At 38.7% G+C, this 27,843-nt stretch overlaps 6 protein-coding genes across 12 annotated transcripts in view; 3 read left to right on the forward strand and 3 right to left on the reverse strand.

Moving 5' to 3' along the window:
* The first annotated feature begins 870 nt into the window (after positions 1-870).
* Positions 871-3,320, forward strand: LOC126620728 (uncharacterized). Of its 2 annotated transcripts, XM_050288997.1 has the most exons (5): positions 871-1,127; positions 1,357-1,436; positions 1,789-1,886; positions 2,656-2,831; positions 2,918-3,320. In XM_050288997.1, the coding sequence occupies exons 1-4, from the start codon at positions 935-937 to the stop codon at positions 2,792-2,794; spliced, it is 510 nt and encodes a 169-aa protein (XP_050144954.1). In that variant the 5' UTR covers positions 871-934; the 3' UTR covers positions 2,795-2,831; positions 2,918-3,320. The 2 variants fall into 2 exon arrangements, with proteins under 2 accessions (XP_050144954.1, XP_050144953.1); XM_050288996.1 differs by having other exon boundaries at positions 2,656-3,320.
* Positions 3,321-5,157: 1,837 nt separating this feature from the next.
* Positions 5,158-6,532, reverse strand: LOC126620729 (transcriptional corepressor LEUNIG_HOMOLOG-like). Of its 2 annotated transcripts, XR_007622618.1 has the most exons (4): positions 6,142-6,532; positions 5,744-5,935; positions 5,377-5,657; positions 5,158-5,277 (listed from the first exon to the last, which is right to left on the reverse strand). XR_007622618.1 is itself a non-coding variant. In XM_050288998.1 (3 exons), exons 1-3 carry the CDS (start codon positions 6,205-6,207, stop codon positions 5,476-5,478), a joined length of 390 nt encoding a protein of 129 aa, XP_050144955.1. In that variant the 5' UTR covers positions 6,208-6,532; the 3' UTR covers positions 5,377-5,475. The 2 variants fall into 2 exon arrangements, 1 of the variants encoding a protein (XP_050144955.1); XM_050288998.1 differs by lacking the exon at positions 5,158-5,277 and having other exon boundaries at positions 5,744-5,885.
* Position 6,533: 1 nt separating this feature from the next.
* The window catches only part of LOC126622759 (transcriptional corepressor LEUNIG_HOMOLOG-like), a gene marked incomplete at its 3' end in the record, with an annotated part of 47,012 nt that continues 25,702 nt past the window's right edge, over positions 6,534-27,843 (reverse strand). The window contains exons 2-6 of the mRNA XM_050291488.1: positions 7,538-7,611; positions 7,379-7,429; positions 7,042-7,204; positions 6,825-6,941; positions 6,534-6,716 (exon numbers count right to left, since the gene is read on the reverse strand). Coding sequence (XP_050147445.1) covers positions 6,534-6,716; positions 6,825-6,941; positions 7,042-7,204; positions 7,379-7,429; positions 7,538-7,569 — 546 coding nt within the window. The remainder of the gene's footprint in view (positions 6,717-6,824; positions 6,942-7,041; positions 7,205-7,378; positions 7,430-7,537; positions 7,612-27,843) is intronic.
* On the forward strand, positions 12,794-15,974 carry LOC126620726 (uncharacterized). Its single transcript, XM_050288993.1, has 2 exons — positions 12,794-13,199; positions 14,306-15,974. Exons 1-2 carry the CDS (start codon positions 13,187-13,189, stop codon positions 15,796-15,798), a joined length of 1,506 nt encoding a protein of 501 aa, XP_050144950.1. The 5' UTR covers positions 12,794-13,186; the 3' UTR covers positions 15,799-15,974.
* LOC126620730 (60S ribosomal protein L13a-1-like) lies at positions 18,632-21,613 on the forward strand. 4 transcript variants are annotated; one of them, XM_050289000.1, is made up of 5 exons: positions 18,632-19,481; positions 19,605-19,711; positions 20,450-20,543; positions 20,640-20,724; positions 21,213-21,613. In XM_050289000.1, the coding sequence occupies exons 3-5, from the start codon at positions 20,521-20,523 to the stop codon at positions 21,369-21,371; spliced, it is 267 nt and encodes an 88-aa protein (XP_050144957.1). In that variant the 5' UTR covers positions 18,632-19,481; positions 19,605-19,711; positions 20,450-20,520; the 3' UTR covers positions 21,372-21,613. The 4 variants fall into 4 exon arrangements, with proteins under 4 accessions (XP_050144957.1, XP_050144959.1, XP_050144958.1 ...); XM_050289002.1 differs by lacking the exon at positions 19,605-19,711 and having other exon boundaries at positions 18,632-19,135; XM_050289001.1 differs by lacking the exons at positions 18,632-19,481; positions 19,605-19,711 and adding an exon at positions 19,723-20,218.
* Positions 21,883-27,647, reverse strand: LOC126620723 (putative disease resistance protein RGA1). 2 transcript variants are annotated; one of them, XM_050288990.1, is made up of 5 exons: positions 26,258-27,647; positions 23,644-25,973; positions 22,466-23,478; positions 22,302-22,352; positions 21,883-22,170 (listed from the first exon to the last, which is right to left on the reverse strand). In XM_050288990.1, exons 1-4 carry the CDS (start codon positions 27,380-27,382, stop codon positions 22,342-22,344), a joined length of 4,479 nt encoding a protein of 1,492 aa, XP_050144947.1. In that variant the 5' UTR covers positions 27,383-27,647; the 3' UTR covers positions 21,883-22,170; positions 22,302-22,341. The 2 variants fall into 2 exon arrangements, with proteins under 2 accessions (XP_050144947.1, XP_050144946.1); XM_050288989.1 differs by having other exon boundaries at positions 22,466-25,973.

A 27,843-nucleotide genomic window follows, 5' to 3' on the forward strand; every position in this document is an offset into this window, starting at 1 on the left:
CGTTGATCTTCTTCAATTTATCCGATCCGGCTACCGAAAATTTAGAAAGGTGTGTGAGAAGTAAACAAGGATGTGTAGATATCACACCCCCATCTAAAATACATGCAAAATAACTTACCTACATAATAAAGCAAACCCAATTTACGCAAAATATATGCCAAATAATGTACCTACATGAAACAAAATATTATTATTTTATTCAATATTATTTTACCTATTATTTTGTACATATAATACTAAATGTGCTCAATATATATGATGATGCATACAAAATAAAATACCTACAAAATATATGTTATTCTCATCATAAATTTACATATAGTTCGATTAATTAGTATAATATGTTTGATTATATATGTAGTACTGTGCATACATACATATATATATATATATATATATATATATATATATATATTTGAATGCATAGTAGTACTATACATATAGGTAAACTATGTATATATATTGAGCTTATGGTAGTCCTATATACATTTAAATGTATATATGTATATATATGTGTGTGTTTGAGGTAATAATATGCAATAAATTATGAGAAATATTATTGACATTTCAAAAATTTCTTTCTACACTTCTCACAAGTGTATTTTTCTTTCTAAATATAAAAAGTTTAAAGTATAGAATGAAAATTTTGAAGTGCCAATAATAATTCTCTAAATTATTTGTTCATTGTAATTAAGGTGAGTAATAATATTTATTGATTTATTTTGAATATTATGGTACAAGTTGTAAATATTTTTTATTAATTGGTCAATTACTACAATCATTTTTAAATTTGGATTTTATTTGAATATTTATAATTAGTTGGGTTTTTAGATAGAAAATAAGAGCTGCAAGGATTAATATATAAAGAACTCAAAAAAAAAAAAATTGTCGTTCAACTTCTGTGTGTTCACTACCATGCACTCTGGCATTGCCAATGGATTTATCTTCGTGGTTCCGACGCAAACTCTTGAAGAATAGTGAAAAGACCAGTAACCCAGATCCCTCAGAGCAAACCCTCCTTCCCCAGCAAAACGAAAGGGAAGAAGAGCAGCTGGGAGTCACGGAGCAGTTGGTCGATCTTGTCAAGTCCTTCACTTTGGACACTTTCAGGAATTTCCCACTTCCAGGTACAAAGATAACAGCTTTCAGAATTAATTTTAATTTTAATTGTTTCCTTTGGTGTTTTGGAACAGTAATTATTTAGCTTGATAATGGAGTTTTTTCTTCGGTTAATTTGATTTTGGGTAAATAATGAAAATTTGTGGGCTGGGTTTTTCTTTGTGTGGATAAGGACTGCAATGGGTTCTTTCTTTTCTTGTTAATGGAGTTAAATTTGCTTGATTCGCTGCGGTGCAGACGATGAGGGAGCTGAAGAAGATGAAGATCTGTCTGAATGGCAGGAAAGGCATGCCACCATTGTGCTCTCAAGAGTGAAGGTTTGAATTCTAGCTCATTGTTTATGTTTAATATTTTTTGTAATTGATGTCAAATTCACAGTTATAAAGTTCGTTGAGTAAAGCATGTAAATTTATATCAACAATTGTAGAATGTTGCTCCTTGGCCTTCTAGCAATTTGCAATTGCTTTTATAAAGGTTAGTGCCTTTAGTTGTGTTGAATTTGTAGTACAAATAAGAAATGGTTGTAGTCCAAGGAGCTCGGGAAGTTCGATTACCCTGGATGTTCCAGGCCTCATATCTAGATTTCTTATTAGTTATAACTTTGGAGCTGCACTGCATTATACAACCCTTTAAGAGCATTTTTATGAATTGGATCTTTCGTATTTTCAGGAACTTTCACATTTGAGATATAAGCTATGCCCCCGCTACTTGAAGGAACGTCAATTTTGGAGAGTGTACTTTGTGCTTGTCAAGAAACAAGTGGCGGAGTAAGTATTTTACAAGTTTCAGATTTTCTATCATTTCGCACCAATGTTATCTGATATCATAGTCCGAACTCCGGATTGATTGATTAGTTGTTGATGGGATTTAGGAGTATTCGTCTAGGTAGTTTAGTTTGAATATTTTGAGCCGATTATCTTGTTAGTGTTTGGAACATACTGATTGCTCCTGATGGAGCTCTAGACTCGTATTCTCTTCCTATCATAGGGCCAGTGAAGACTGGTTTGGAAAAACGAATCAAACAAACACGATCCATTCATCTCAATGAACTTGAATACTCAACTTTTAGTTGGAATTGGTTTGGTCAAACACATAGGCTTAGACTGCAAAGATCTACATATGTACTCCATTTGAATCAGATAGTACCAAGTTCTTGATTTAGTCTGACATGGTAAGGCTTATAAGTTTATAGCAGATGTCAACAATGTTGAACTGCTGTGATCATGCTTGCACCTGAAGCTTCTTTCGATCCCTGAAAACTTGTCCACAACAGGATGATGCTTATAGCTAAAGAGTCATGTTAAAATCAGAACTGTTAAATGTGACCGTCACTATACATTTTCAAATTTACAGATTCAAGCTATAAATACAGGTGCATATGATGATATGAGTCCAAGTGACTATCACTATACTTTGTCAAGACATCTGCGTCGTTACCCTTTTGAACTATGCGATGTTTTGCTTGCCCTAGATCATGTTTAGTATCTGCACATGCGTACACACTCAGTAAACGTGATTTCTTGATTTGATCATCAGATACGAGCAGCTAGCCATACAACAAGCGAGGATCAAAGAAATGGCAGTGGAGAATGAAAAGTCTACAAATACCAGTGCATGTGAAGTCGAAATGTCAGAAGCAAAGCAGGGAGCAAAATTAGCGCCTCCAACGCCATAGCATCACATAAATTGCATTGCTGCATTTCTCTTTAGCGGTAGGAATCTTATCCATTCCATTCAGTCCTTGTGCTGATGAACTAGTGACTTGTTAACGCTAACTTCTGTACTGTCTGTATTTAAGCTTGCGTTAGTCGACTTCGTGGCAGACTGAAGGGGCGTTGTGCAGATCTGGACCCTGTGATCCAGCATCGGGACTGGAACGGGGGATTGGAGTAGGAACCTTCATAGTTAGTCAAACAAGTAAGTTGACAAATCTCGTCACGTTACGATCCAAACTCCAATCTGAATTTTTTTTGGAATTTCACTTCTTACGTCGAAATTTAGACTGAGTTGTTAACAATTCACTTGAACATTGTCGATGAACTACTCGAGCACTACAAAGATACTATCAAAACACTAAAAAGGCACTAAACAAAAATGAAACTCTTAGGTTTTTTTTTTTTTTTTTCTGTGGTCAATTTCATATATTTAGTTTTTGTAGTGCATTCCAAGTTCAATAAAATTTTGAAGTCATTTAGCGAGAAGCGCGAATGTGTAGATTTATGCAAATTGGAGTTGGTTTTGTGACATGGCATGCAAATGGGCCTCAACTTTCGGTGTCGGATTTGGACTGCACTTTCCTTGAACTCATTCGCATACAAGGTACGCTCCCAGTTTAATAAAATTAGTAAAAATGATTTAAAAATTTAGAATTTTAATCAAAAACACATTAATAACTTTATTTAACGGTTAAAATAAAATTCAACATCAAACAAGCCCAATTAGAGTAGCCCAACCAAAATAATTGACTGGGGCTGATTTGATCCCTAACAGGTTTGAGTCCAATCCTTTTTATTTTTCCCTTCTGTTTCTCCCTCTCATTTCCTTCTTTTCAATCTTAAATTCTTCATAAGTGTCTCATATGGTAACGAATCATGCGAGGTCAGAAGTTACAAGTTCGTAACGATGCCCTATTTCTTCTAATACAAGACCCAGACGTTGAAATTCAATATCCTAGGAGATTGACCTCTCCAAAAGTGATTTTTTCCGGGCAGTTTTTGCCAATTTTTTTTTACCAAATTTAACTGAATTGGTCCTCGACCCAAGAGAGAAGTTTAATCCTCTCCTCAGGGGCTTCTTTTCCATGTAAGTGCTTCTTCAAAATTGATACTTTCAGATTTTGGTTAAAGAAATAGTGGCAGTGCCATTGTTCAGTTCTAGAAATAGTTGTAGTAGTTTGACAGATATGGGGTAACGCCCATTAGGGGCAAGGGGTGGAAGAAAACATAGGAGGGTTGCGTAATGAGCTTTGCTTCCAGCCCGTGAGTTTTAATATTTAGAGTTTGACATATGTAATTTGTGTCATTTTTATTAAACAAAGTTAAGAGAGTGCTTTTGATTAAGAAGACGTTTGGAGAAACCCTTTTCATTAAAGTTCCCTCTAATTTATTCTTGTAAAGGGTTCCATTCAAAACTCAAGACATTGACTCGGTTTTAATGGAATTCAACGAACAACGGAAAAATCACGATCACGTGAAACATGAACGAAGAATCGATGACAATAACAGGCACAATACGAATTACTAGTGGAATATCAAAGTGTTTCCTTTGTAATGTCAAACTTGAAGTCGAAGGTCCTGACGGCAGTGTAAATTCCATCGTCGATGTTTGCTGTTAACTATTTCCCCGGCAGTACGAGTGCCGCGCTGGCTGTAGGAGAAAGAAACATCGCATGAAGCCTCCGAAGTGACGAGACACATCCGCCTTATACACAGCCTCATTTTCACTACTTGTGATGGTTTCAGTTTCTCCAAAACGGACTGATTCTGTAGACCCAATCTTGATCTTTCCGTCTGCGATTACTGGAACACTGGCACAGGTGCTGCTCCCTACACTACCAAGCCTCAGAAGTGAGGAGAAGCTGGAGACCTTTACCTCTGCCGGAAAAGATTCTTTGTTACGATTAACATCCCCGCCAAAGCTGATTTTTGGACAACATTTTGGTTGTACATTGTCAGGCCCTTGAGGCGATAAGTGACATCACTGATATACTCCTTGAAAGGACAAATCTCTTCCACCTCCATGCATGGTTCGTTGTCTATAGAGAAGGCCAAAATAACGTGCTAGAGTTGTTGCTGGTGGTGTCATCTGAGTCAGTGTAGATCCAATCATCCTCGGCAAGCCTCCAGATCTTACACGAGGAATTGGACTTTATGCGGATGCTTCCATCGGCATTCTTGAACACCTCGTTCCCCAGCGTTGGATCTCCGATATCTGTGGATTTTAGTCATATAACAAATTATACCTAATCACTTGTTCCTAAAGCAACAGATTAACATTAATCAGGATCTCAGTTAGTCAATCCCATATTTACAGACATGGTACCTGGAATGAGTACGTTTGCCTGTCAGTTTCGACATCAAAGATGGAAACTATTTTATCTGAGGCTGCTGCCAGCAGTTGTCCAGTTCTTGGCTGAAACCTCACTTGTGCAGTATCTCCCTGGCCCAAATGATAAGGGCAACTTTTAGGGTGTGAGTATAGCATTCGTACAAATAAAAAAACACTTGATTTGGAAGGAAATGACAGAAGATTACAAACCTTCGAACTAGAGTACAAGAGAATGGGTTGATATTCCAGTACCGAATTTCATTGTCATGATCACAGAAACAAAATGAATCAGTTTTCTTGGGGTGGAAGTCATTGGGACATAATAGGTGAGTTGTGTCCTGTATGTGCTTGTAGACAACGGTTTAGCTGCCACGATAAGATTAATAAGTCAACAATGCTAGTACATGCCTTTTTGTCATGCCCAGCACTAGCCAGTAACTTCCCATCAGAAAAAAGTGAAGAAACTGGAGCCAACTTCACAATTGTAAAACCTGAATTGGACAATGCGGCCACAGCTTAGGTACAGTGAAGAAACTGGAGCAACTCTCTGAATACAATGTGTAAACCTTCAAGTTACCTTTAGAAGAATCTTTATGGCGCTGTTTAGGACTCTGCTTTAATGTCACATACAGATCCCTCCTGTCTCCCCCATCATTTGACAAAAATGATTCCACATTATCTTCTAAAGAACCAACATCTCCAAATCGTTCAATGTCATCCTGCACAGAAAACGATTCTGTTAGAAGAAGAGTCGCTCTGGCTTTTCTACCTTCTCCGTTTCAGCATCCATAAGATAACAATAAAATTTGATACTCAAAACTCATTCATAATAGTGATTCCTCAACAATAGAACCAAGCTTTTGGCAACGTTTACTGACAGCACAATTTTTTTTGGAAACCTTGAGTGAAGTTATAATTAAATTGGCAGCTCAAGTACTCTTCACATCTACATTTAAAGTCAGCAACTCAGCATACCAGTAAATTCGAAGATGCAGCCAGTCCTGTTCCTTCTAAACCATACATCATCAAGCTTTTTGGCATTCTGTTAACATGCTGCGTACTATTGGCTGTCTTAATTCCATCACCAGGCGTGCGAGTTGATGCTGGCGAACTGGGTGAAGGGCCAACAGTGCTTCCTGTGCCGGTGTTGTTGGCAGGTCCACAGGAAGAGTGTTGTTTCCTTTTTCTGGTTTTCAGCAGAAAAACACATCAATAGATGTTGATCATCTTATCCAAAACTAAGTTCATCAGGTCCTAATTCAAAAGGCATAAGATTGTAGCATCATATCATCGTTGTGGCAATTGTTTAACAACATATAAACTAAAATTAAAAATTATATTAGACACTAAAATTAATAGATTATGAACATCAAGAGAGTTGAATAACTTGGGTGAAAGACACACGAATGAAACTGGTTGCCGTCAGAGCTGAGCTCCTGAATACACTCTCCCGAAGATAACGACCAAATCTTCACCAAGTTCTGACTAACAGATGCCAGATATTCTTCATTTGCATGCCAACCAATGTAGTTTACCATGTCAGAGTACCCCTGAGATTGAGGACGATGATTTAATCGTATAACTAATCACTTGTTCCTACAGCAACAGATTAACATTAATCCAGATCTCAGTTAATCCCATATTTACAGACATGGTACCTGGAACGAATGTGTTTGCCTGTCAGTTTCGACATCATAGATGGAAACAATTTTATCCAAGGCTGCTGCCAGCAGTTGTCCAGTTCTTGGCTGAAACCTCACTTGTGCAGTACCTCCCTGCCCCAAATGATAAAGACAATTTTTAGGGTGTGAGTATAGCTTTCGTACAAATAAAAAAAACGCTTAACTTGGAAACAAAGAACAGAAGATTACATACCTTCGAACTACGAGTACAAGAGAATGGGTTGGTATTCCAGTACTGAATAACATTGTCATGATCACAGAAACAAAATAAATCAGTCTTCTTAATGAAAATAGTTTGGCTGCCACGGGACGTAGTAGGAGCTGTGTCCCGTATATGCTTGTAAACAACAGTTTGGCTGCCACGATAAGATTAATAAGTCAACAATGCTAGTACAATGAAAATGCACGCTAGAACGTTCTAACAACTAAAAATTACAAATGAATAAAAAATCTTGAAATTATTAACGTATTGAGGTACATCCTGGTTGTATCAGCTCAGACCATACATAAAAGAGAGTAAAGACAATTACATTGGCTGCATCCCACAATCGTACAGATTTGTCAACTGAAGCTGTTGCCAGCTGAGATGAATTTGGTCTAAATCGGACATTTGTGATAACTAACTTGGATCCCTAACCAAGGACATACAGAAAGAGTACAAAGTTTAAGTCTGCATAATTATGCACAACCTGTTGCAGTTGCTACTGTGGCAATTGTTCATGTTGTTGAGAGGAAGGGTGCTGCATCTGTGCCATTTTTATCTGTTGAACACCAACAAAGCTTCAGAAAAAGAAAATTTGAACCTTTCAAAGGATCAAAGTTTTTGGAAACAGTAAATATCAACAGCCAAACTCAGAAATCACATGAAATGATGATTGATCATAACCATTAAAAGTTGAAAAGACCAAATTCTCAGAAAATAGAGCAGGAACATTCACGACAATAGATTTAACAGCATCCTTAACGATAGAACCCCAACAACAACCATGAACATATAAGAATTGATGTCCATATACTTGCTACAAATGTGCCTATAAGAATTGATGTCCTTGTTAGACAAAATAATGTGGCAGCAAATGATTTATTTGTTACACACCTGAAGCATGGTAGACCCTTAGATTCAAAAGGATCAGTTAGTCATTCAAAAGAAGAAAAATATGGCATTACTGAATTATTGCATTCCCGGAGCATAACTGTTACATGTCGGAAGCATGATAGTCGCCGCATGGATACACGTTCCAGAAAGGACAATCTGCGGACATGGAAATTTTGATGTCTCATGCATGAAGCATGATAGACGTATAGGTTCTAATGACTCAACTCTTAGAAGTGGAAATTAAAATCCAAACTGTATAACGCTCTAGAGGAGCTTATGATCCAAATTCTCAAACAATTCATCTAATAAGAGATGATTGTCCTAGAAGAGACAATGTAAAGCCCCTGAAGAGGCAATGATATCCAAAGTAAATGAAATGCTTATAAATATGCATGCGCATGCACATAAGAATTATAGGATCACGAATTGATGATTACCAATGTTAATTTTGGTTTTTCAGTAACTACTAAATTCATCATTGAGCTGTGGATATTGAGCTGCGTTCTCTTGTTCGTCGACAAAAGGAAAAATAATTGGCCAAAAATGGAGAAAGACAATTCCATATCAATTTACCAAGAACGTGGAAAATGGACCTATTGTACAAATCGCCAAATGATGTTGAACCCAGAAGGTTACGTAGGGGCATTTGTAATACAGTAAATTACACTAAAATGATATGACACAAGGTTCTTAGTTGAAACCTAAAATTGTAATACACTCCTGGAAACATGATTTCTCATTATGAAGCTTATCCATTTAAATGGAAAATTATATATTACACGAAACTTTATGAGATGCCTAAAGCATATCTCCATAAGTAAATCCCTCAAGTATACATGGAAGCAAGTTGCTCTGTATAAATTCCAAAGGAAAATGTGTCATGAAGTGTAGAAAATCCCGGAAGGATTCAGATTGCTTGAAGAAAGCCCTGAAAAGGTAAAGCTTAAATTATGTACTCAATACCAATGGATGGTATAAATTGCCTTAATGAGTACTATTATTATGATATTACTGCAATATACTAAAATCTCTTGCAAAAGTTGATGATATTAAATTGAAACTCCTGGAGAGTTTAGAAAAATTATAAAGTGTTGAAGGAAATATTGTCTTAAGCTGCAGATCAAACAATATGCCAACACGAATCTTATCCATGATGTTTATAATATTAAAGAATCATATGGATTGAAGATCATGAGTTGAACACTCAAAAGGTTAATTAATATTTAGACACTAAGAAAAATCATTCATCCTAGTGAGGGAACTGATGAATTGATGTTTGGTCCAGAAGTACCACATCTTAGTCAAGTATATGTTTTATTGTATTTAGCACAATACACTGAATGAAATAAAGATTATCTATTGATATCTCCGAGAAATTACAGATATGTACATATACATGAGTTAAAACAAACAAATAAGAGGGAGTCTTCACAAAGGTTGTTCATGTGAAACCTCAGTACTTAGCAGTACCCTAGAAGGGGAAGACACTGGAGATTGATCATGTGACTCCCTAGTACTTGGCAAAACACTAGAAGGGGAAGACACTAGTTGCCCTCGAAATCTAGCCACGAATCTCTGGTGATCATTTTGAATTCGACTTTCGGATTCCTGCAGCTGGTCGAGTTTTCTCTTCATGTTTATTGAGTAAATATTTGCAAGTTTGTGCAACTCTTTATTCTCATATTTGAGCCTTTTAAGTTCTTGTCTAAGACTTGCCACCTCAGCCATTAATGATTCGACTTGGCGCGATCGAGCAAGTAGACGTTGGCCCATGTTGGATACAGAACCTGCACATTGAACATTGAAAGCTAACGAATCTTGAACAGTCGATTCATCAGTCCTCTTTGACAATATTCTTTTATCTCTGGGAGTGAGAAGGTTCTTAGCTACTACTGTAGCCGTTACTTCATCCTTCATCACAGACTTTCTAATTGTAAGAAGGCCATTAGAAGATAAGAATGATGGGCAACAATTATTATCTTGACGTGGCTCATCTGTATCACTTCTAAGACTCAAATCTAAGCAAATGTTAGATTAGGGAATGAGGTAGGGTGCGGTGCGGCCTTTATGAGAAAGAAAAAACAATTGGCGGATGTAGAAGAAAAATCAGAAGAAAACAAGAAGAAGAATCAGAAGAGAACAAGAAAAATAATCAAAAGGGAGCAAGAAGAAGAATGGATGATCAGAAGAAGGGGAGGATGAAAAGATTTGGGGGATCGCTGAAAAGAATTGGGCGATGGGGTGCAGTTTGGGCTCCAGGAGAAAGAAAAATAATTGAGGGATGGGGAAGCAGAGCAAGGAGGGATCTCAGTTGGTTTTTTTTAATATTAACTACATAAATATCTTTTTGACATTTCAAAAAGATATTTATGGCCATTTTCAGAAATGATGAAAGAAAAAAGTTGGATGGAGTAAAATCTCAGAAATACAACAGAGACAATTTTCACAGGTGGGAAATCTTCAAAGTGTGCAATTTGAATACAATCAATACCTCTATAAAGAAGAGACAACATAGCCACTTGTTCAAAAATCGAAGAGACACCACTCTCTGAATTTCAAAAACCGGATTTTCCTGCACAAGTCCGTTAACACTTTTCAGACTCAATCTCAACTTTTCGGATATCACATGCAACTTTGTCAAAGATATCTGACAGAGTCGAAAACGCGTGAAGTTGCCAACAAGCGTGGGTAACAAGGACACATCCGCACCACTATCTGCTATTGGGGAAATCCTATATGTGTCAACCTTCATCCTCCATGGCAAGGCATACATCCAAAATGCCTAACTCTCTCTCCTTGCCGAAAATACATCTGCAACCAAACCTCTCAACATACTCAGTTTTCTTCCTTTTTGAGAATACCTCTTCAACCAAGTCCCTAAAAATTCCTAACTCATTTCCTCAGCAAGAAACCCATTTCGATCGAAAAGGTTTACACCAGCATCAAAATCTTATACTCTTTCCTTCAAGAGCAAAAAGTATCTCATATCATTAGGGACGAGAGAAGGAGTATCTCATATCATGCAATCTCCCTATCATTTCCTTTGCCCTTACTCTTACTTGCAAGACAAGGATAAAAAAAGCAATCAGTCAGAACCTGCAAGCAAACTTTTGGTAAGGATTCGACTACCTAGAACCTTTCTTGATTGCTTACCTAGTATTGCTCTCGAGTAGCCATCTTCAACTGTTGATGGAGCTCAGTCTCAAGTCACCAACACTGTAGAATAATTGGTCTGATGTTGGCTCTTTACACTGAAGTTGCTAAGCATGGATGAGTCACTAAGAAGTGATGGACCATCCAAAGGCAAAAGTTGCTCACCACTTCTACCGTGCAAGAAACTGAAGCAGAAGGATCATCGATGAGCCCATGGAATCCAAAGGGAGAAAATTGGTGGCTGACTGAGTGATTGAAAAGACCATGCCTCGCCAACCCTTCAAGAAACCCTTCAACTCAGTTCAAGATCAAGCTGTGGAAAGTCAACAACAAGTAAGGCAAGTGAAAATGATACATCATTTTGGGGGAAAACATCAGCCTAAGGAATTTGAAATTAGCGAGAGAAACTCATCAAGGGGAGCACCCAAAAATAAATTCAAATTTTAAGGCTTTCCAGAAAAGATGCCACATCTGACTGGGGAAAACTAAAGAACATACCACTTCTACCTAAGGGACAGATAAGGCAAGTGAAAATGATTGGAGTGGTAGCCAGCAGCGACGTCACAGCTTATGGCCATCCAAGGGGGAGTGTTGTAATCTTATAAGCCATTCAATGTGTGGATGACCAACCCACTACAACTCTACATGTTTGTCCACTAATCCACTTGCTGCCTCATCCTTCCATATAAAATCACACACAAAAACACAAAGTCTAACGACTGAGAAGTGAGGAAGAAGAGAGAAGCCACAAAGATCAGGGCAGAGAGAAGAAAAAGAGAGGAGATAATAGAGAGAGTTGTAATCTTATGATTTCAGATTATAATAAAAGCACTACTACTGCTCCGAGGACGTACTCCAGTCACATTGACTGTAGATGAACCTTGTAAATTCTGTGTCTTGTTTATTTATTCCACTGCACACACCGTCGATTTTACAACATTTTTTAATTAATCTCATTTCTCCAAGGCATCGACTACACAGACTTTTTTCCTCTTTTATTTCATTCTAACAGTTGTAGACAATTTTCATCTCAGGTTTAAGGCTTGTTGGTGTACAAAGAAAATTAGCTTCATCCACAGCAAGGAAGTGTTCACAACAGAGTTCAATTAAGAATCGAACTACCAAGTTGAAAATAAGAATTTATAATGAATATAAGAATTCTTTAACAATCTTGAAAACTCTTATCTGTGAAATCTCATCCCCGGAATTTCACTATTCATTACGTATCTCGTTATTTAAATTCGTATTTCACATTTACGTTATCTTTATTAGTTAATTTTAACTCCGTTAATTTTTGGAATTAAATCGAATAGTTATCGGTTTGAAATTTTGTAATGAATCTTTAAAATTCGTTAACCTTTCAAGATCGTAAGTAACATTTTCAAATAGATCTCAAAATTATGAGCTCATAGGCCATATCTGTTTGCAAGTCCGGATTATAACGGTGTAGTTACGGATATTTGAAGTCATTTTACTAAATCTTAGATTGTAAATAGAATAAACTCCCACGTGTGAAGGAAGCCCGACCAGGAGAAGAGAGTGGAAGGCAAGGGACCAATCAGAAAAAGGATAGAGAAAACCAATGAGATTAAAAAAAAAAGGGAGAACTGTCGAGAGGAGGGTGGACGGAAAAGATAAAAAAAAAAAAGAAAAGAGAGGGAAGGAGACTCTGATCTTTTTTTTGGACGGAAAAGGGCAAAAAAAAAAAGAAAAGAGAGAAAACCAATGATATTTTTGTCTCTCTTGGCTCACACTCATCCCCAAGCTACACTACACCGACTCTCTCTCTCTCTCTCTCTCACACACTCTCACTTCCCCACACACAACAGCAACAAGATCAGTTGCATCTCCTTCGCACTTTAAATCCATAAATCAAACCCAAAAGCGTCGCCCTTCAATTTAATTGCTCCTGCAAAGAATTGGGGACCACCAAATTTGGGAAGATTGAAGAATAAATCCCTTTTGGGCTGTCAGATTTGTGAATACGAGTGTTTCCCCTCTAATTTCTTTTGTCGATGCAGATTCGATGGACTCCATGTTGGTCCAGTCACTACGATGTCCTTCAGATTAGCAAGACTAACAAGAGATTATGCACATAAATGGTGAGTAGCATAACAGACAAAAGGCTTTAAAATGTGTTTGATAATTTATGGTTTTGTTGATTAATTTTTATAATTTTGATATCCATGGGTTAATTCCACATGTCTAAAAATATTTGTAGTTCTACGTTTGTTTGTGGTGTTTGTTGATCAGATTCAATGAATTAGCATGAGGTTCTTTTACTTCAATTTCTTTTCTGGTATTGGTTGGTGTTGTCGACGCTTGCTACATATATATTTGAATTGAAACTACCATGATATATTTGGAGTTCTTAGTTTTATTTAGGGTTTTCTATCATTCAATGATGAATTAGAGTTGAGTAGTTCGGATTGGGTGTGTAGATCAAATTTCTTGATCAAGGGTTTGGTTCAAAAGGTTAATTTCTTGTTATTTTGAGTCATTGTAGTTTTGGATGTTGTATACATGACTTCTGGACTACCTGGAAGTATTTTGGGATTCGTTATATGATTTGGAAGTGGGCTGCTACGTAAGTTGCAAAAAATTGATTTCTATGCAAAGTTTCGAGTAGCCTTCTTTGGCTCTTAATTTCTAAGTCTTTATGTGCTCCTTTGGAGAAAATTTTTAGTGTGTTGAAAGTACATATGTTCATGATCGTAACCCAATTGTTTTCACTCAGTTCCGTTGAGTTTTGGTTGATCAAAACCTTATTTAAACTGGGTCACAAGCTGCCAAACAGCAGCAGAAAACTGGGTTTCCAGTTTCAAGACTCCATTTTTTCTTTTTTATAATTTCCAATTCAGAGCTCCGTTTTCTACAAACTTTATATGCTTCTAAAGTACAAAACACAAGCTTCAAAGCCCATATAATATTACACGATTTGGTTTAGTTTTGAATGCTCCAAACGGGGCCTAAACTTGGTCCGATAGTGCTGTTTTTCTGCAGATTTGGTGGAGAAGCAGAGTACTGTTTTTACCACACCTATTTTCTTTCCAGATTCCTTTCTAATCTTCCTTACTACTATTTGACTGATATTATTTGAGTTGTAAGATTCCAGAATCAGTGCACTTTCTTTAGATAATATTAATTTTGTGATTAAACACTTAGTTTGGTTATTAATGTGTGTTACTTGTATTTATACTTTCTTCAGAGATGGCATCACAACAACTGCCAAGGACTCTTGCCCTGAAATATAAAAACAAATACTTGCGCTACATACATCAAGACGTCGAGAACCTGCATGGGGTTCTCCAATTCTCCGGAGACGATATTGTGAGCCCCTACACAAAGTTGCACGTGGAGCCGGCCGCAAATGGTGGCAACAACGGCGGCCTAGGGCTGGTGCATATAAGATCCGCTTACAACAACAAATATCTGAGAAGAGCAGACGAAGTCCACTGGTGGATTGTAGCCGGGGCTGATGAACCAGTGGAATATAAATCCCTTTGGTCATGCACACTCTGGGAGCCTCAGGTTGTCGGAGTAGACAGCAACAACAACAAAGTCCTCCTCCGACTGCTCCACGTGCAACTGGGACACTACGCAATGCCACTCTCGGCAAATGCCTTCCATTCGTGCCTCTTCGCATACCAAAAGAATCCCGACACTCGAACCAATGAGGATGTCTTTTCAGTCACCGACTGGGAATCCTTGGTGATTTTCCCCAAATTTGTTGCCTTCAAAGGTGACAATGGCCACTACCTCACCCCCAAATCCATCAATAGAAACCCCCATCTGCAGTTCTCAGCCTCCGGTCTCATTGATCCGTCGGTGGGGCACGAGGTCTTCACCGCTGGTGATGGAAGCGTTCGCATAAAGCCCACTCACGCTCGAAATTTCTGGAGGCGTAGTAGGACTAACGATTGGATCTGGACCGACACAGAAGACGCCACCAACAAGGACTCTGACACGCTGTTTTGGCCAGTCAAACTCGAGGCTGCCGACCACAACAACACTGACAATATTAATGTTGTAGCTCTCCGCAACTTGGGCAACAACAAATACAGCAAGAGATTCACTACCGGTTCCAAGACAATTAGTTGTCTCTGTGCGAACGTGCCTACAATTACCGTAGAGGCGCACCTGGCAGTTGAAGAGCCTGTTCTGTCCAGAAAAATCTCTGATATCGGTTTCCGTCTTACCGATGCTAGGATCTATGATAAAAGCGACGTCGTCGTGGCCACTGGAAAAGCCGAAAACCGCACCAAAGAACCCACAAATGAAATCATCCGGCTGGTCTACTTAGACACTAGTGCTAGTACTTGGAATTCCGTCGTCGATCCCGTCTCATTCTCGTCCCTCATCCCAACCACCATAATTTCCGCCACTCTATTCATCGTAGACGAAAAGGACAACGTTGAAGTAGTGGGTGATCAGTTTACTGGAGTCTATGAGTGGGGAAAAGCTCGCACATCACAAACTACAATTGTGAAGGAATTTCCGGTTGTTGTGAAGCCAATGACTCGGGTGAAGGTGAGCCTGATAGCAACAAGGGGTTCATGCGATGTTCCCTTCTTCTACACTCAGAAGGACAGTCTTGTTAGCATTGAGAATAAAATGGTTCCCTACTCCAAGGAGGGTGGCGTTTATACGGGTGTCTGTTTCTACAACTTGAAGCACAAGGAAGAAGAAGAACCGCTGTGATCATATATAATTTGATCGACATTTGTGGTTAGCATCTCTAAAACTATCACGCTTTGCATGCTTTGATGTGGATTCAATAAAACCGCACGCATGAAAGCATATGTAAGCTAGCTATGATAAGTCATGTAATGTCTATTACGAGAATAAATAAAAGGGCGTGTTTCTCTTTCCTTTTACTATTGGTAGAGTCCTATCGGGTTTGACTTCCATGATTCAAGGGCTTTAAATTGATCTGTCAAAACACAAATCAAACATATATATGTGCTTTACCCTCGCCATGTATGTTTCATTAGTTCTGAAACAACAAAGTTAAGAAACCAATGAGAAGGAGCTAGTGATTCACTACTAATTAGCGAGATGCTCCTATTGTATTTAAGTTTCATGTGCTTAATGTTAATATGCTTATGTTGAATGTATAAATCTCACATTCACATGGGAGAATTAAAGTCTTTTCTAATAGTTTAAATGATTTTGGTGCATGCATACATAGATTCATGGATTATTTATGCTGAAAATATGCATTGTAAGCAGTAAGCACCACGCACCACGCACCACATTTACTGAATATATCTCTCTCGAAAAGCCAAACAAAAGCACTATAGTTTGGGGTTCACAATACTTATGCACTCTTCTCCCTTTATTAAGCAAGTTGATATGTTATACGTGGATAACATAATTGGTTTTTAAAAAGAAACAGCTATTATGTTCAACAAGCAAAAAAAGCCCTTGCGATGCCGCGGCTTTACTACTCTAGTTACACATAATTACAATAATGTTTTCAATTCTACTACTACATATATACAACCACTCACAATCCTATTTACACACATACTAATCAGCATTTAAAACTATGTTAAATGGGGAGAGTTTTACCTCAGTACAAAACTTGATAAAATTAAACAAATCCCCATGTCATTGGTTCTTCATATTTATAAACTGGGCTGAAGGCTGCACATGGACCGTTGATTTCCATCGCAAAGTAGGGATTCTCTATCGTCACCACCATTAGTGTTCTCTTCTTGTTTTCCTTTGCCCAGACATTGGAACATCAAATTTTGAAGCCATTTTCTCACACTAAATAGCAAAAATAAAAATAATAATAAAAATAAAAATTAGAGAAAAGCATCTAGAACTTATATTCAGAGGCAGAAAAATAAGCGAGAATGGAGCTAGAGCAATCTCATGATGGGTAACCCACTGGGAAGTTCTACTCGTGTGAGTTCTCATAAACAAAACCGTAAGGGTGTGGTCGGTGCCCAAAGCGGACAATATCGTGCTACGGCGGAGTCGAGCCCGGGATGTAACAATTTGGTATCAGAGCTAATCCCTACTCGGAAGTGTGCTGACGAGGACGTCGGGCCCCTAAGGGGGGTGGATTGTTAGATCCCACATCGCCTAAGGGAGTGGATCCTCTATGCCTTATATGTACATGTCCACCTCCAATTAGCACGAGGCCTTTTGGGAGTTCACTGGCTTCGAATTTTGTAAGAACTCTGAAGTTAAGCGAGTTCGCGCGAGAGCAATCCCAGGACGAGTGATCCACTAGGAAGTTCTCGTCTGAGTTCCCAGAAACAAAACTGTGAGGCCGTGGTCGGGGCCCAAAGCAGACAATATCGTGTTACGGCGGAGTCGAGCCCAAGATGTGGTGGAGCCCGGGTCAAGATGTAACAAACTAATTACATAACCGTTAGAGAGGGAGAGAATCTAGGAGAGCCTATGAGCTCATCCAACCATTCATTACAATATCCTATGAGATCTTGCCACTTGCTCACATTTGAGCCTAATACAATTTGATCTAATCTTAGCCCTTGATATCTAACAGCTCATTATTGAAATCTAACAGCTTGACAAAAGAAGGGAAATTTCAATTTAGACCTTAATCAGCCAACACACCCCAGCTCCAAGAAGATAGAAATATCGATAATAGAGATTATAAGTTTGAGTTGCATGCAATCGTGCAGTTGTATTATAATTGGCTTAATTGTAAACAATACTTCTGACTCATTTTTCTGCCTTGAATTGCAAAAATTATACTTGAACCAATTTGCCAAGATTACTTTCCCGTGTGCCGCAACTGTCATGCTCTTGTCTCAGCCATGTTCCACAGCTCCAAAGACTAGCTCACAAGGATGAAAGCGACTATTAGCATTATTAGCTTTTCACATAACATAGAACTGAGGGCACATCAGTTGGCAATGAACGTGAACACAGTGGACCGAACAGATAATCTATGCTTACTAAGAAAGGAACCTGAACTATGCCAAGTTAATTCAGCTACACTACTACTACTTCAATGAGGAGCCGGCTGGGAAACATATTTGTATAGTCCATCAGCAACATTTGCACCATTTTTTATTTGATGTGCCTCCAGGCATTAATTTCATTAAACTTAATCAATCATTTCACCACCAACTAAAATCTTAATAATTAGCTATTCTCCATAAAGTATCACTTATTTTAGGAGAAACCAATGCGCGGTATAAGCACAAGCTATCTCCTATCGAGGCGATAAATTTCACTAAAAACACAAAAGAAATGCCCATCCATCAGCAGTTGAATCATGCTCCTATAAGTTGAAATCAATATCTCAACCAATGTCTATCAATCTGACTCATACCAATCTATAAACTTGTAATTTTCCTTTGTTTTTATAGCAATCTCGAACACATTTCATCCTGATCTAACTATTCCAATATCCAACTATACCAGTCAAAACCCACCAACAAACACTTCACCCAGATCCAATCAGAGCAAAACCCAAATTCAATCACACATACAACTCCCAAAATTTAACTGAAAACTGCAGCTCAAAAGAAGCAAGAACATTACCTTTCCATCGATGAGAAGCCAGCAGTCCTTGCGATCACTGTGAGTGGAGACCTCAGCCAAAGTATAAACCTTTTTGTCTCCAGCCATTGTCGTCGTCGTCGGAGAGTCAGAGGCCGGTCTGCTTCTTCACCTCTAAGACCTGGAAATGCAGAGATTTTGAAGATTTCACAGAGTTTGATTTGAAAGAGTAAATAAGGGAAAGGTGTGTTGGTGGTTTGATTGTGCGGGGGTTGGCCAAGTAAAAGGGTGGGATGGCCTCTTCGTCACCAACCCTATGTGTTTGGTGGTTTTTTAATTTTTTTGCATAATTGCTTTGTGGAAATTTTCTTAACTTTTTTTTTCCTTCTGAAAATTTGGAAAATGTTCATATTCCACATCGTAAGGCTTGTTTGTAAGCTTTTTATTTCCCTCCCTCTTGTATTTCTATCAACTTGAGGAACATCTCTCTCTCCCGTCCTGGTGAGAGCATTTCTCTCTCTTTGAGAGTTTCTTCAGCCGTCTATGCGAGGTTTGCTTCCGACTCCGATTTCCTTTTTCTCGCTAACCCTAGCTAGGGTCGGTGGCAACCCCCTGTTTTTTTCTTTTCTGCTCTTCTCCTCGCGTTTTTCCCTGCTTTCGTTCCCGATCTCTCGTTCTCCATCCTCTCTTCCTATCCATTTTCCCAATCTGAGCCCAAAATTCTGATTCCGTTTCGATTCTTCCATCTCAGTCTCTCTTCACTTCGTTTCTTCCATTTTCGTCTTCCACTACTTCGTTTCCTTCCATCCTCCTCAGACCACTTTGCTCCATCCCCTCACAAAACCACGTCTGCACTCACATCTCTTAACCGCGTTGTGTCGCGGGGTTATTGGAAGGTGAGTAGAGTTATGGCTCGGGTGTTCGCACCACCTCCTTCCTCGTGTTTGCCTTTATTGGCTCTGTCTCCAGTGGGTTATGATTTCCCATTGGATTCCTTGATTTTGTGGTGTTGTTTGCAGGGTGTTGGAGCACTGGTTTTCTTCATTCCTGGGTTCTGGTTGGTTGGATCACTTGGCGGATTGCGATGGTGGCTCTCGAGATTTCCGGCGACGGCGGGGACTACAAGGTTCTAGTGTATTCTGGCTTTGTCTGTGTTTGTTTTGGGCTCTTTTATGTGTGCTTTTGAGGTCCAATGTTTGTTTTGTACTTAAGTAGTTTGTGGACCTCTTTGTGTCTTTGTTTGGCCTTAGGCCTTGGAATGCTATGTCCAATTTTCCAAAAAAAAAAAGGTTGTGCAGGCTTGTAGTTGGAGTAGTAAATATCTTCTTCATACATTCATACTTAATATTTAGTTGCGTAGGTAGAGTTTTAATCAGTGAATCGGCTCTACAACTTGTATAATGGTCATATCAAACACTTGTGGATATGATCATAACTTAAGATGGTGCATTTCATGATTCTCACTAACTTGTTTTGTTTATTTCAAAGACTTTTTAACACATCTTTTTGTATTTTCCTTTTCATGATCTTTAGTCTAGAAAATTTCTTCAACGCAGTTGTTCTTATGTAGAAACTTTCACATCAATGGGATCACAAGGTAACTTGGATGCTAAGAAAATATACCGACTATTTTGTAAGTGGCTTCACATACTTATGATCCTTTAGTCATACACTAAAATTTCTCCCTAAATCGAGATGCATATCAACTTTACACTACACTAAAAACACATCATATTGTTAAGAAAATGCTTGGTAACTTACGCAACTTTCACACTATGTTCCTCTGTGTCTCTGTTTCTCTGCTTCAAAACTCACCGTTTTAATGGCGATTGGTTTGTATTTTTTTCTGGATGATCCGCACAAGACTAAACGCGGGCTCTGGCGAGGCTGAAGGTTTACGAGGGCATCCCACCGCCGTATGACTAGACGAAGAGGATGATGGTTCCTGATGCTATCAAGTGAGTATGGTGGCGGTGTGACTTTTTGTTTTTGTTTTCTACGTGTTTGATGAATTGCTTCAGTGAGTTGGGGTTTGTGATCAATTGTCAAACTAGGGTTTTGAGGCTTCAGAAGGGCCACAAATACAGCTTGTTGGGTCAGCTTATGTCCGAGGTCGGATGGAGTCATTATGACACCAAGGTAAGATGAAATTCAACTCAAAAGATTTATGCTTTTTGCAATTCTTGTTTAATGATCTCGAAATTTGTTAACATTGGCTTTTATTTGTTGTAAGTAACTTGAATGTAGATTGTATTTTCTTGTAATCTGAATGTAGTTTGGATGTAATTTGAATGTAGATTGTTGTTAGCCACAGCAGAGTCGATACATTTGTTACCTTACGGAGTTATCTTCATCATTTGCATCATTTCACTTGTCGGTTTTATGATGTTTATGTATTTATTCATCCATGAATATGGTTTTCATGCTCATACATGGCTTTATATTTTTTAAAATTTCTTGAGATGCGCTCGAATTTGGAAACTGCCTTTAAGCTTGGCAATAGGTTTGCATTATACGGGTTTTTGCATCCATGGCATGATGTTCTCGGATTTATATGAATGCAATGTTATATTCGTAGGTAAAGTTATATGCCAAGTACTGAACATCTTTTTATTTCGTGTTCACAGGAGCTAGAGAACAAGATAAAGGAGATGGCTCAGTTGGCATACGAGAGGAAGAAGCAGCTAACCAAACTCACGTTGAAGACTGAAAAATCTGCAAAGGAGAAGCTTGGTTCCCAGCTTCAACTCCCTTATTCGGTGCATATTAAAAGTTTAGGGCTATGAAGTGGTGTCGTCGTTTTTTTACCCTGCCAGTCATGCATTCTTTTGTTGAGGATTACATCTCGGTGAGTTTCTTTTGGCTTTTATTCGGGATTACATCTTAGTGAACTCCTTGTCGAGCATCTCGTTTTGAGGAACCAGATCTTTTATTCTGATAAGTTTAAACGAGGAACTTGTTTACCTGTGTTGAATGACTTGAATCGTATGACTCTAATTTGTTTTATGATAGTCTTTTTCCATAAAAATTTATGGGTCTCAGTCTTGGTTTCTTTGTTGGCGCCACATACTGCCACCAAAAGCCATGGCGGCTCCCATTGGGTGCATGTTGTGTTAACATGACTCGAGTTTTGGGTGTTTGCCTGACATTTTAGCTTGATGTTTTCTAGCATGTCGGAGAACTATAAACCTATTTTTGAACCGAATTTAAATACGGGTATGATTTTTGGGTACGTCATCGGACGGTTGAAGATGGTCTTAGTAGAGCTAGTAGAGACTCGTGCGGTGTTTGCACATATGACAAACTCTGAAAAATGGGATTACACTCTCTAATCTCGCGAAATATTTAGAGGATAAATTGACTCTAGAACATACATTCTTGGATGAACTTTCCATATTACAAATAGAGGATTGAACATCCTACTGCAGGATAACAAATATCAATGGAGGGGCGTCTCGTTTACACGAGGGAATTCGAACAATGCCCTCCTTTCCGACTCAGTGCTGAAAAATGCAGACCTCCTCATGTTCATGTTCCGAAGTGTTGGAAGTGAGAAGTTGGATTAGTCTTGAATCTGGACGCTGGCTGATCAAATGTAACACAAAGAAGTTAGCAAGAAATGTAGAAAACAACCTGCAAGTAGTTGAAATGATGGGAAAAGGTTTGGAACTAAATATTTAAGCCATAAAACTTGATTTGGTTTGACAAGAAATTACCTCTGACGTTTAGAACGTGAGAAATTACCTCTTGGCCGCTCTAGTCAAAACCTTAATTGAAAAAGAAAAAACAAAGGTATGGTCAATACTCAATACTGAAGAAGAAACGTGAGAGAAGGAGAATTGAACAAATGAATTATTTGTTTTGAGATAGAGGAAATTACATCTGATGGTTCGAGTGTGAGAAATCTTGGGCCACTCTGTGCCAGTACCCCTGGCGCATCTTTCCTTCAGAATGGGACATCGATTAATAATTAGAGATATTAAGTTGGTGAGGCATTGCATAGCTTGGGCGGAAGGCAGAGACTTAAGATCCTTGCATTTGTAAATCTCCAGATAGTCGAGAGATGTAAGGTCACCCAACCACTCTGGAAGAGTCTCCAGCCCATCACAATTACATATAGCCAACTTTACTACAGGACTAGTTGAGTGATTAATTACTTGAGGCAGAGACTTGAGCTTAGGCCACCCGCTGATATTTAAGAAGCCTGATGATGGAATTTGCGAAACCGGGAAAGAATCTAGCTCCTCCCAGAATCCACCAATCCACAATCTCTTCAAATGAGTCGGAGTGTGTAGACCCGTCGGCAAGTATTGTAATCTCTCACAATCAAGTATCCTTAACATGGAAAGGGATTGCCAGCTAGTTACATCGACATCTGCCAGAGATATCAAATTTTTGCACCCTTCAATTTTCAACTCGACAAGAGATGTGCAGGATGAGAGCCCACTCGACAGACCTGTCAATCCATCACATCCCACAACACTCAGTTCGCCAAGGGATGTGCAATTGTGTAAAGAAGTCTGCCTCAAATTCTGACAATCCTGTATTCTCAGTTTGCCAAGGGATGTGCAATCGTGTAAAGAAATCTCCTCAAGAGTACTGATAAAGTCGATGTTCAATTCTGGTCCGCTGCAACTTGCAATAACCAATCTCCGGAGGGCGGTCAGACTCCTCCCCTCATTGGCAACTGACCTCCATCTTAGCATAGGGCAATTCACTATACTCAACTCCTCAAGAGATTCATGGCGGCCTGGCAGTCTTGATAGTTGAGCACAATCTTCAATTACAAATTGCCCAAGGGATGGCGGGAATACATCTGAAATTGGAATGGATACCAAGTTTCGGCTACCACTTATTTTCAATCTCTCAAGTGTGTTGCAATGTTTCAACCCACTCGGCAGTTTCTCACAACCCTCAATCACTAATCCTCGAAGCCATGGAGTGATTGGATTGAATGTTAGACTAGGACAATTCCTTATAGTCAACTCCTCAAGAATAATGAGTGTTTCTAGCCCATCAACCGAAACATGCCTCAGCCTTCCACAATTGTCAATACACAGTGAACCAAGGGATGTACAATCCTGTAAATACAACTCCTCCACCGTAGTACTGCTGACGATAGACAATTCCAGTACATAGCTTGCAATAAGTACCAGTTTGCGGAGTGTCGTTAGACCGTGATATGAAATGCTTACTAACTTGGGGGATTTATAAATGGTCAACTCCTCAATAAGAGACATGTCTAACCCCTCAGCTGCATACTGCCTCAATTGTTGAAAATCGTGGACACCCAGCGCACGAATAGAAGTGCAAGATTCAAGCCCAATAGATGCATAAGTTTTTAGTCCATCACAATCTTCAATGGTTAATTCACGGAGGGATGTGTATCCGTGTAAACTTGAAATTGACTCTAGACTTTTGCACGATCTTAAAGACAACACCTCTAGAGGGATATAGCATTCTGGTAGACTTTGCAGGTCCATTGATATTAATCCACCACATGAACTAATCTCCAATCTTCGAAGGGATGTTACACCGTGAACTGAAATGGACATCAGACTATCATAGCGGCTTATTTCCAAATTTTCAAGAGATGGACATTTTATGGACAACCCCTCAAGAGAAACTCCGGTGTACAATTCTGCTCCACTATGCAAGCTGGTTGATGTTAACTTACCACCATGTGAGCTAAACAACAATTTCCGGATGGATGTCAAACCAAATAATGAAAGGGATCTAAGTTTGTCGCAGTTGCTTATTTCCAGATTCTTAAGAGATGTACACTTTTCTACCAGACTTGTTAGGCTTGATAGCTCGTGACAAATACTCATCTCCAACTTACGGAGGGATGCAAAATGATCAGGAAAGTTTCTCATTTGTGGACACTCCACGAGATCCAACTCCTCAAGGCTAGGAAACACCGATATTTGTTTTTCTTTCACCACTGGTGGTTCAATCCATTCGGTCAAATTTGGGGCCGCACTAATTCTGAACGTCTTCAATGTAGGAAACAAAGCCTTGGTCTTCATTGCATCATCACAGCCATAAAACTCATCTCCCAAACGTTTTAGATTACACATTGTATTAAACTCAAGATGCATAAGACTAGGTAGATGGCCAAGCATGGGGGCTTCTTCGCATACGTCGCACCTAATTAATCGAATTTTTTTCAAGTTGTTGTGTGGCTTCCAAGATGGAAATTTAGCACCCATGAAATTGCAAATCTCTAAAATTTGCAAATTTGGGTGTGGCTGGAGGCCTTGGAGAACATCTTCTTCACTGTCGTTGCGTGGCCTCATTTCCTCACCCCATACAAGTGACAACTTTTGTATGTTTCTCTTTTCTGCTAAATTTGATTTCTTCGCTTCTTCTTCATCCCTCACATGTTCCAAATCATAAATAGCCAGTTCACCTTTCAAGTGGTTTAAGCTAGCCAATTCCTCAATTCCACGACCGGTTCCATCATGACTCACAATAAAATAAGGCAGCGTTCGAAGATTACTCAATTGCTCGACCCTAACATGAGATTCCCTGTACCAGCCAAAATTAGCACGTTTCTTTTTTTGGACTGGACCAAAATAGACGTGTCTCAAATTGATTAAATTTCCCATTTCCTTAGGGAACACTTTCAGACATCTACAATACTTCATTCTTAATGTCTGTAAGTTATGGAGCTTGCCGACAGATTTGGGGATTGCTTTGATCTTTGTTCTAGAAACGTTTAAATACCTCAACTGCTTCAGTTTCCCAATTGAAATAGGCAACTCCGTAATATCAGCATTGTAAAGTTTCAGGACATGTAAACCTCTATACCTTGGCAACATGTCACTAGGAACTTCGCTATTAGAAAACAATGAGCGCAATCCCCTTGAACTTTCTTTCGAAATTGATTGCAAAACCGAAGTAGGAATGTGTGAAGCATGTCGAATCTTTCGTGTTCCGACCATCTCATTCGAATCCGAAGTTGCGCTCTCAGATTTTGTTACAAGTTCTACAAAATCATGCACAAGAACGTGCATCTTGCATTTGGCAACAACACCAAATTCATCCTTCGTAAGATCTTGAAGTAAGGAGTTTTGCAACAGAATATTAAAATAATCAGTGCCTATATCCTCCATCTCCAGATCAATATTCTCAGAAGAAGGGTGAAGCAATCCTTGAGCCATCCACAGTTGGATTAGGTCATCCCTTTCAATTTCAGAGCCTTTCTTGAACATTGAGCAATAAGTGAAGCATTCTTTCAAAAATGGGAATTTCAAATTATCCAAACTCAACTTCAATTGCGAGATGATCATCTCTTCTGCTTCTGGAGAGTCCCATATTTTACTTTCTAGAACTTCTGACCATTCATTTGCACTATTCTTAAAACGCAACATTCCTCCGAAAACCTGTTGGTTCATATATGGTTATATTTGTTGTTAAATAATTCATAGACTTCATAAGTGATTAAAACAATAAACATTAGTTGGTAGTTTGACAGAAGCTAGCTAACTAATATTATAATGTTGCTGTTAATGGATAAAGAGACTGTTAGGACCCTAACAATATTAATAGGCCAATATCTTCAATAAGGTTAATTGGTCGCTTAGGCCCACTAAGAAGAGCACCATGTATTTCTGAATAGCCTCATTTGTAAGCTTTAATAAATAAATACAAAATAAATTGTCTTTACCTTTGCCACAGATGGTAAACCTGCACACTTTTTGGCAATCTCCCTTCCAACTTTCTCTAGATCAGGATCGGTAGGAGCAGTATTATCTACAAATGCTCTTCCCTTCAATATGGACCAGCATTCGTCTTCCGATAGAAATCCCAAATCATAGCGAGAAAGTGTTTCCGTAATTGTTGCAACTTTGGAACTGCGTGTAGTGACAAGTATGGTGCTCCCCCGTGCAAAATGTTCTGACAAACAACTCATCAATTTGCTCCATTCTTCAGAATCTTCATTCCAAACGTCATCGAGTACAAGAAGACATCTTTTCTCTGTCAACTGTTCTTGGGGGCTTTTAAGCACTGCCTCCTGACTTTGTATATCAACCGTTCCACAGTAAACACATTCTAAGATTCGACTCAAAATTAAATCGACATCAAATGTATTGGATACATATATCCATATTTTCTTATCGAACTGTTGACTTATCGCATCTTCATTATAAACCAACTTGGCCAAAGTAGTTTTTCCCAAACCTGGCATCCCCACAATGGCCATGACAGAAAGATTTTCTTGATGTTTTGAGTTGGTCAAGGATGCAACTATGTTTGACACGGCATCATCTCTGCCAACGATGATTTCATTGCCAATTGATGAATTGGTTTCTCTCGTCGATTTCATTGCTTGAGAAGTTGCATCTGTATTTCTGGAAAATAGTGCCATAGAAGATGCCTGACTGGCGAGATCCACCAACGATGCGTTGATGCTCTTAATTTTACATGCTGTTTTAAGACGAAATGCAACCGGATTAGAGAGTGAAAAGAAGTTGAGTACCTTTCTCTTCAAATGGTTTTGTATTTCGTGCTTATGGCGGAGAACTTCATAGTTGATTTCCTCCAAGACATCATCAGCATCATTGGCTACGTCCTTAAGTTTCTGCACCCACGAAGCCACTGCCTCATCACGCGGATCTTGTGGTTTCTCAGCAGCTTCACGCGTGATATCTTGAATCTTGGCTAATGTTTGATGCAGGCTTTTCAGTTTTTCTTCAAGTTCCCAAGAACGGACGAGCGGTTCGTTGGAAAGTGAAGCCGCCTTTGCAAGTATTCCCTCAGCAGTGAAACTAGATATCTCTGCCATATCCATCCTTCCGTACACAGATCACAAAACAAAGAGCAGATTAAAACCAAAACACAGCGCTCATAGGCACGGTATTTCTCTGGTTGATAGATAGCAAGTAGCGGTACTTATGACAATAATGCATGTTTGCCTTATCTTGTATCTTTTTGAAAGTGTGCACCCTTTTTTTTGTTGCTTTAGTATTTCTCTGGTTGATAGACAGCAAGGAGCTGTACGTATGACAATAATGGTTGTTTGCCTTATCTTGCATCTTTTTCAAAGTGTGCACCTTTTTTTTTTTTTTGTCGCTTTTACATAAAGTTGTATATACCAATTGAAGTTTGTGGTTTCCGTCGCAAGTTTTTTTTTTAGGTTGTTGTGATTCAAAAAATAAAATAAAAACTAGGTTCACATTTTTTTTTTTTACTGAAATCTTACTTTATATTTGGAGGAAGGGATTTAAAATTACAAAATAAAATCAAAATTAG

The sequence above is a fragment of the Malus sylvestris genome, chromosome 5 (assembly GCF_916048215.2).
Source record: "Malus sylvestris chromosome 5, drMalSylv7.2, whole genome shotgun sequence".
In the NCBI taxonomy this organism is placed as follows: Eukaryota; Viridiplantae; Streptophyta; class Magnoliopsida; order Rosales; family Rosaceae; genus Malus; species Malus sylvestris.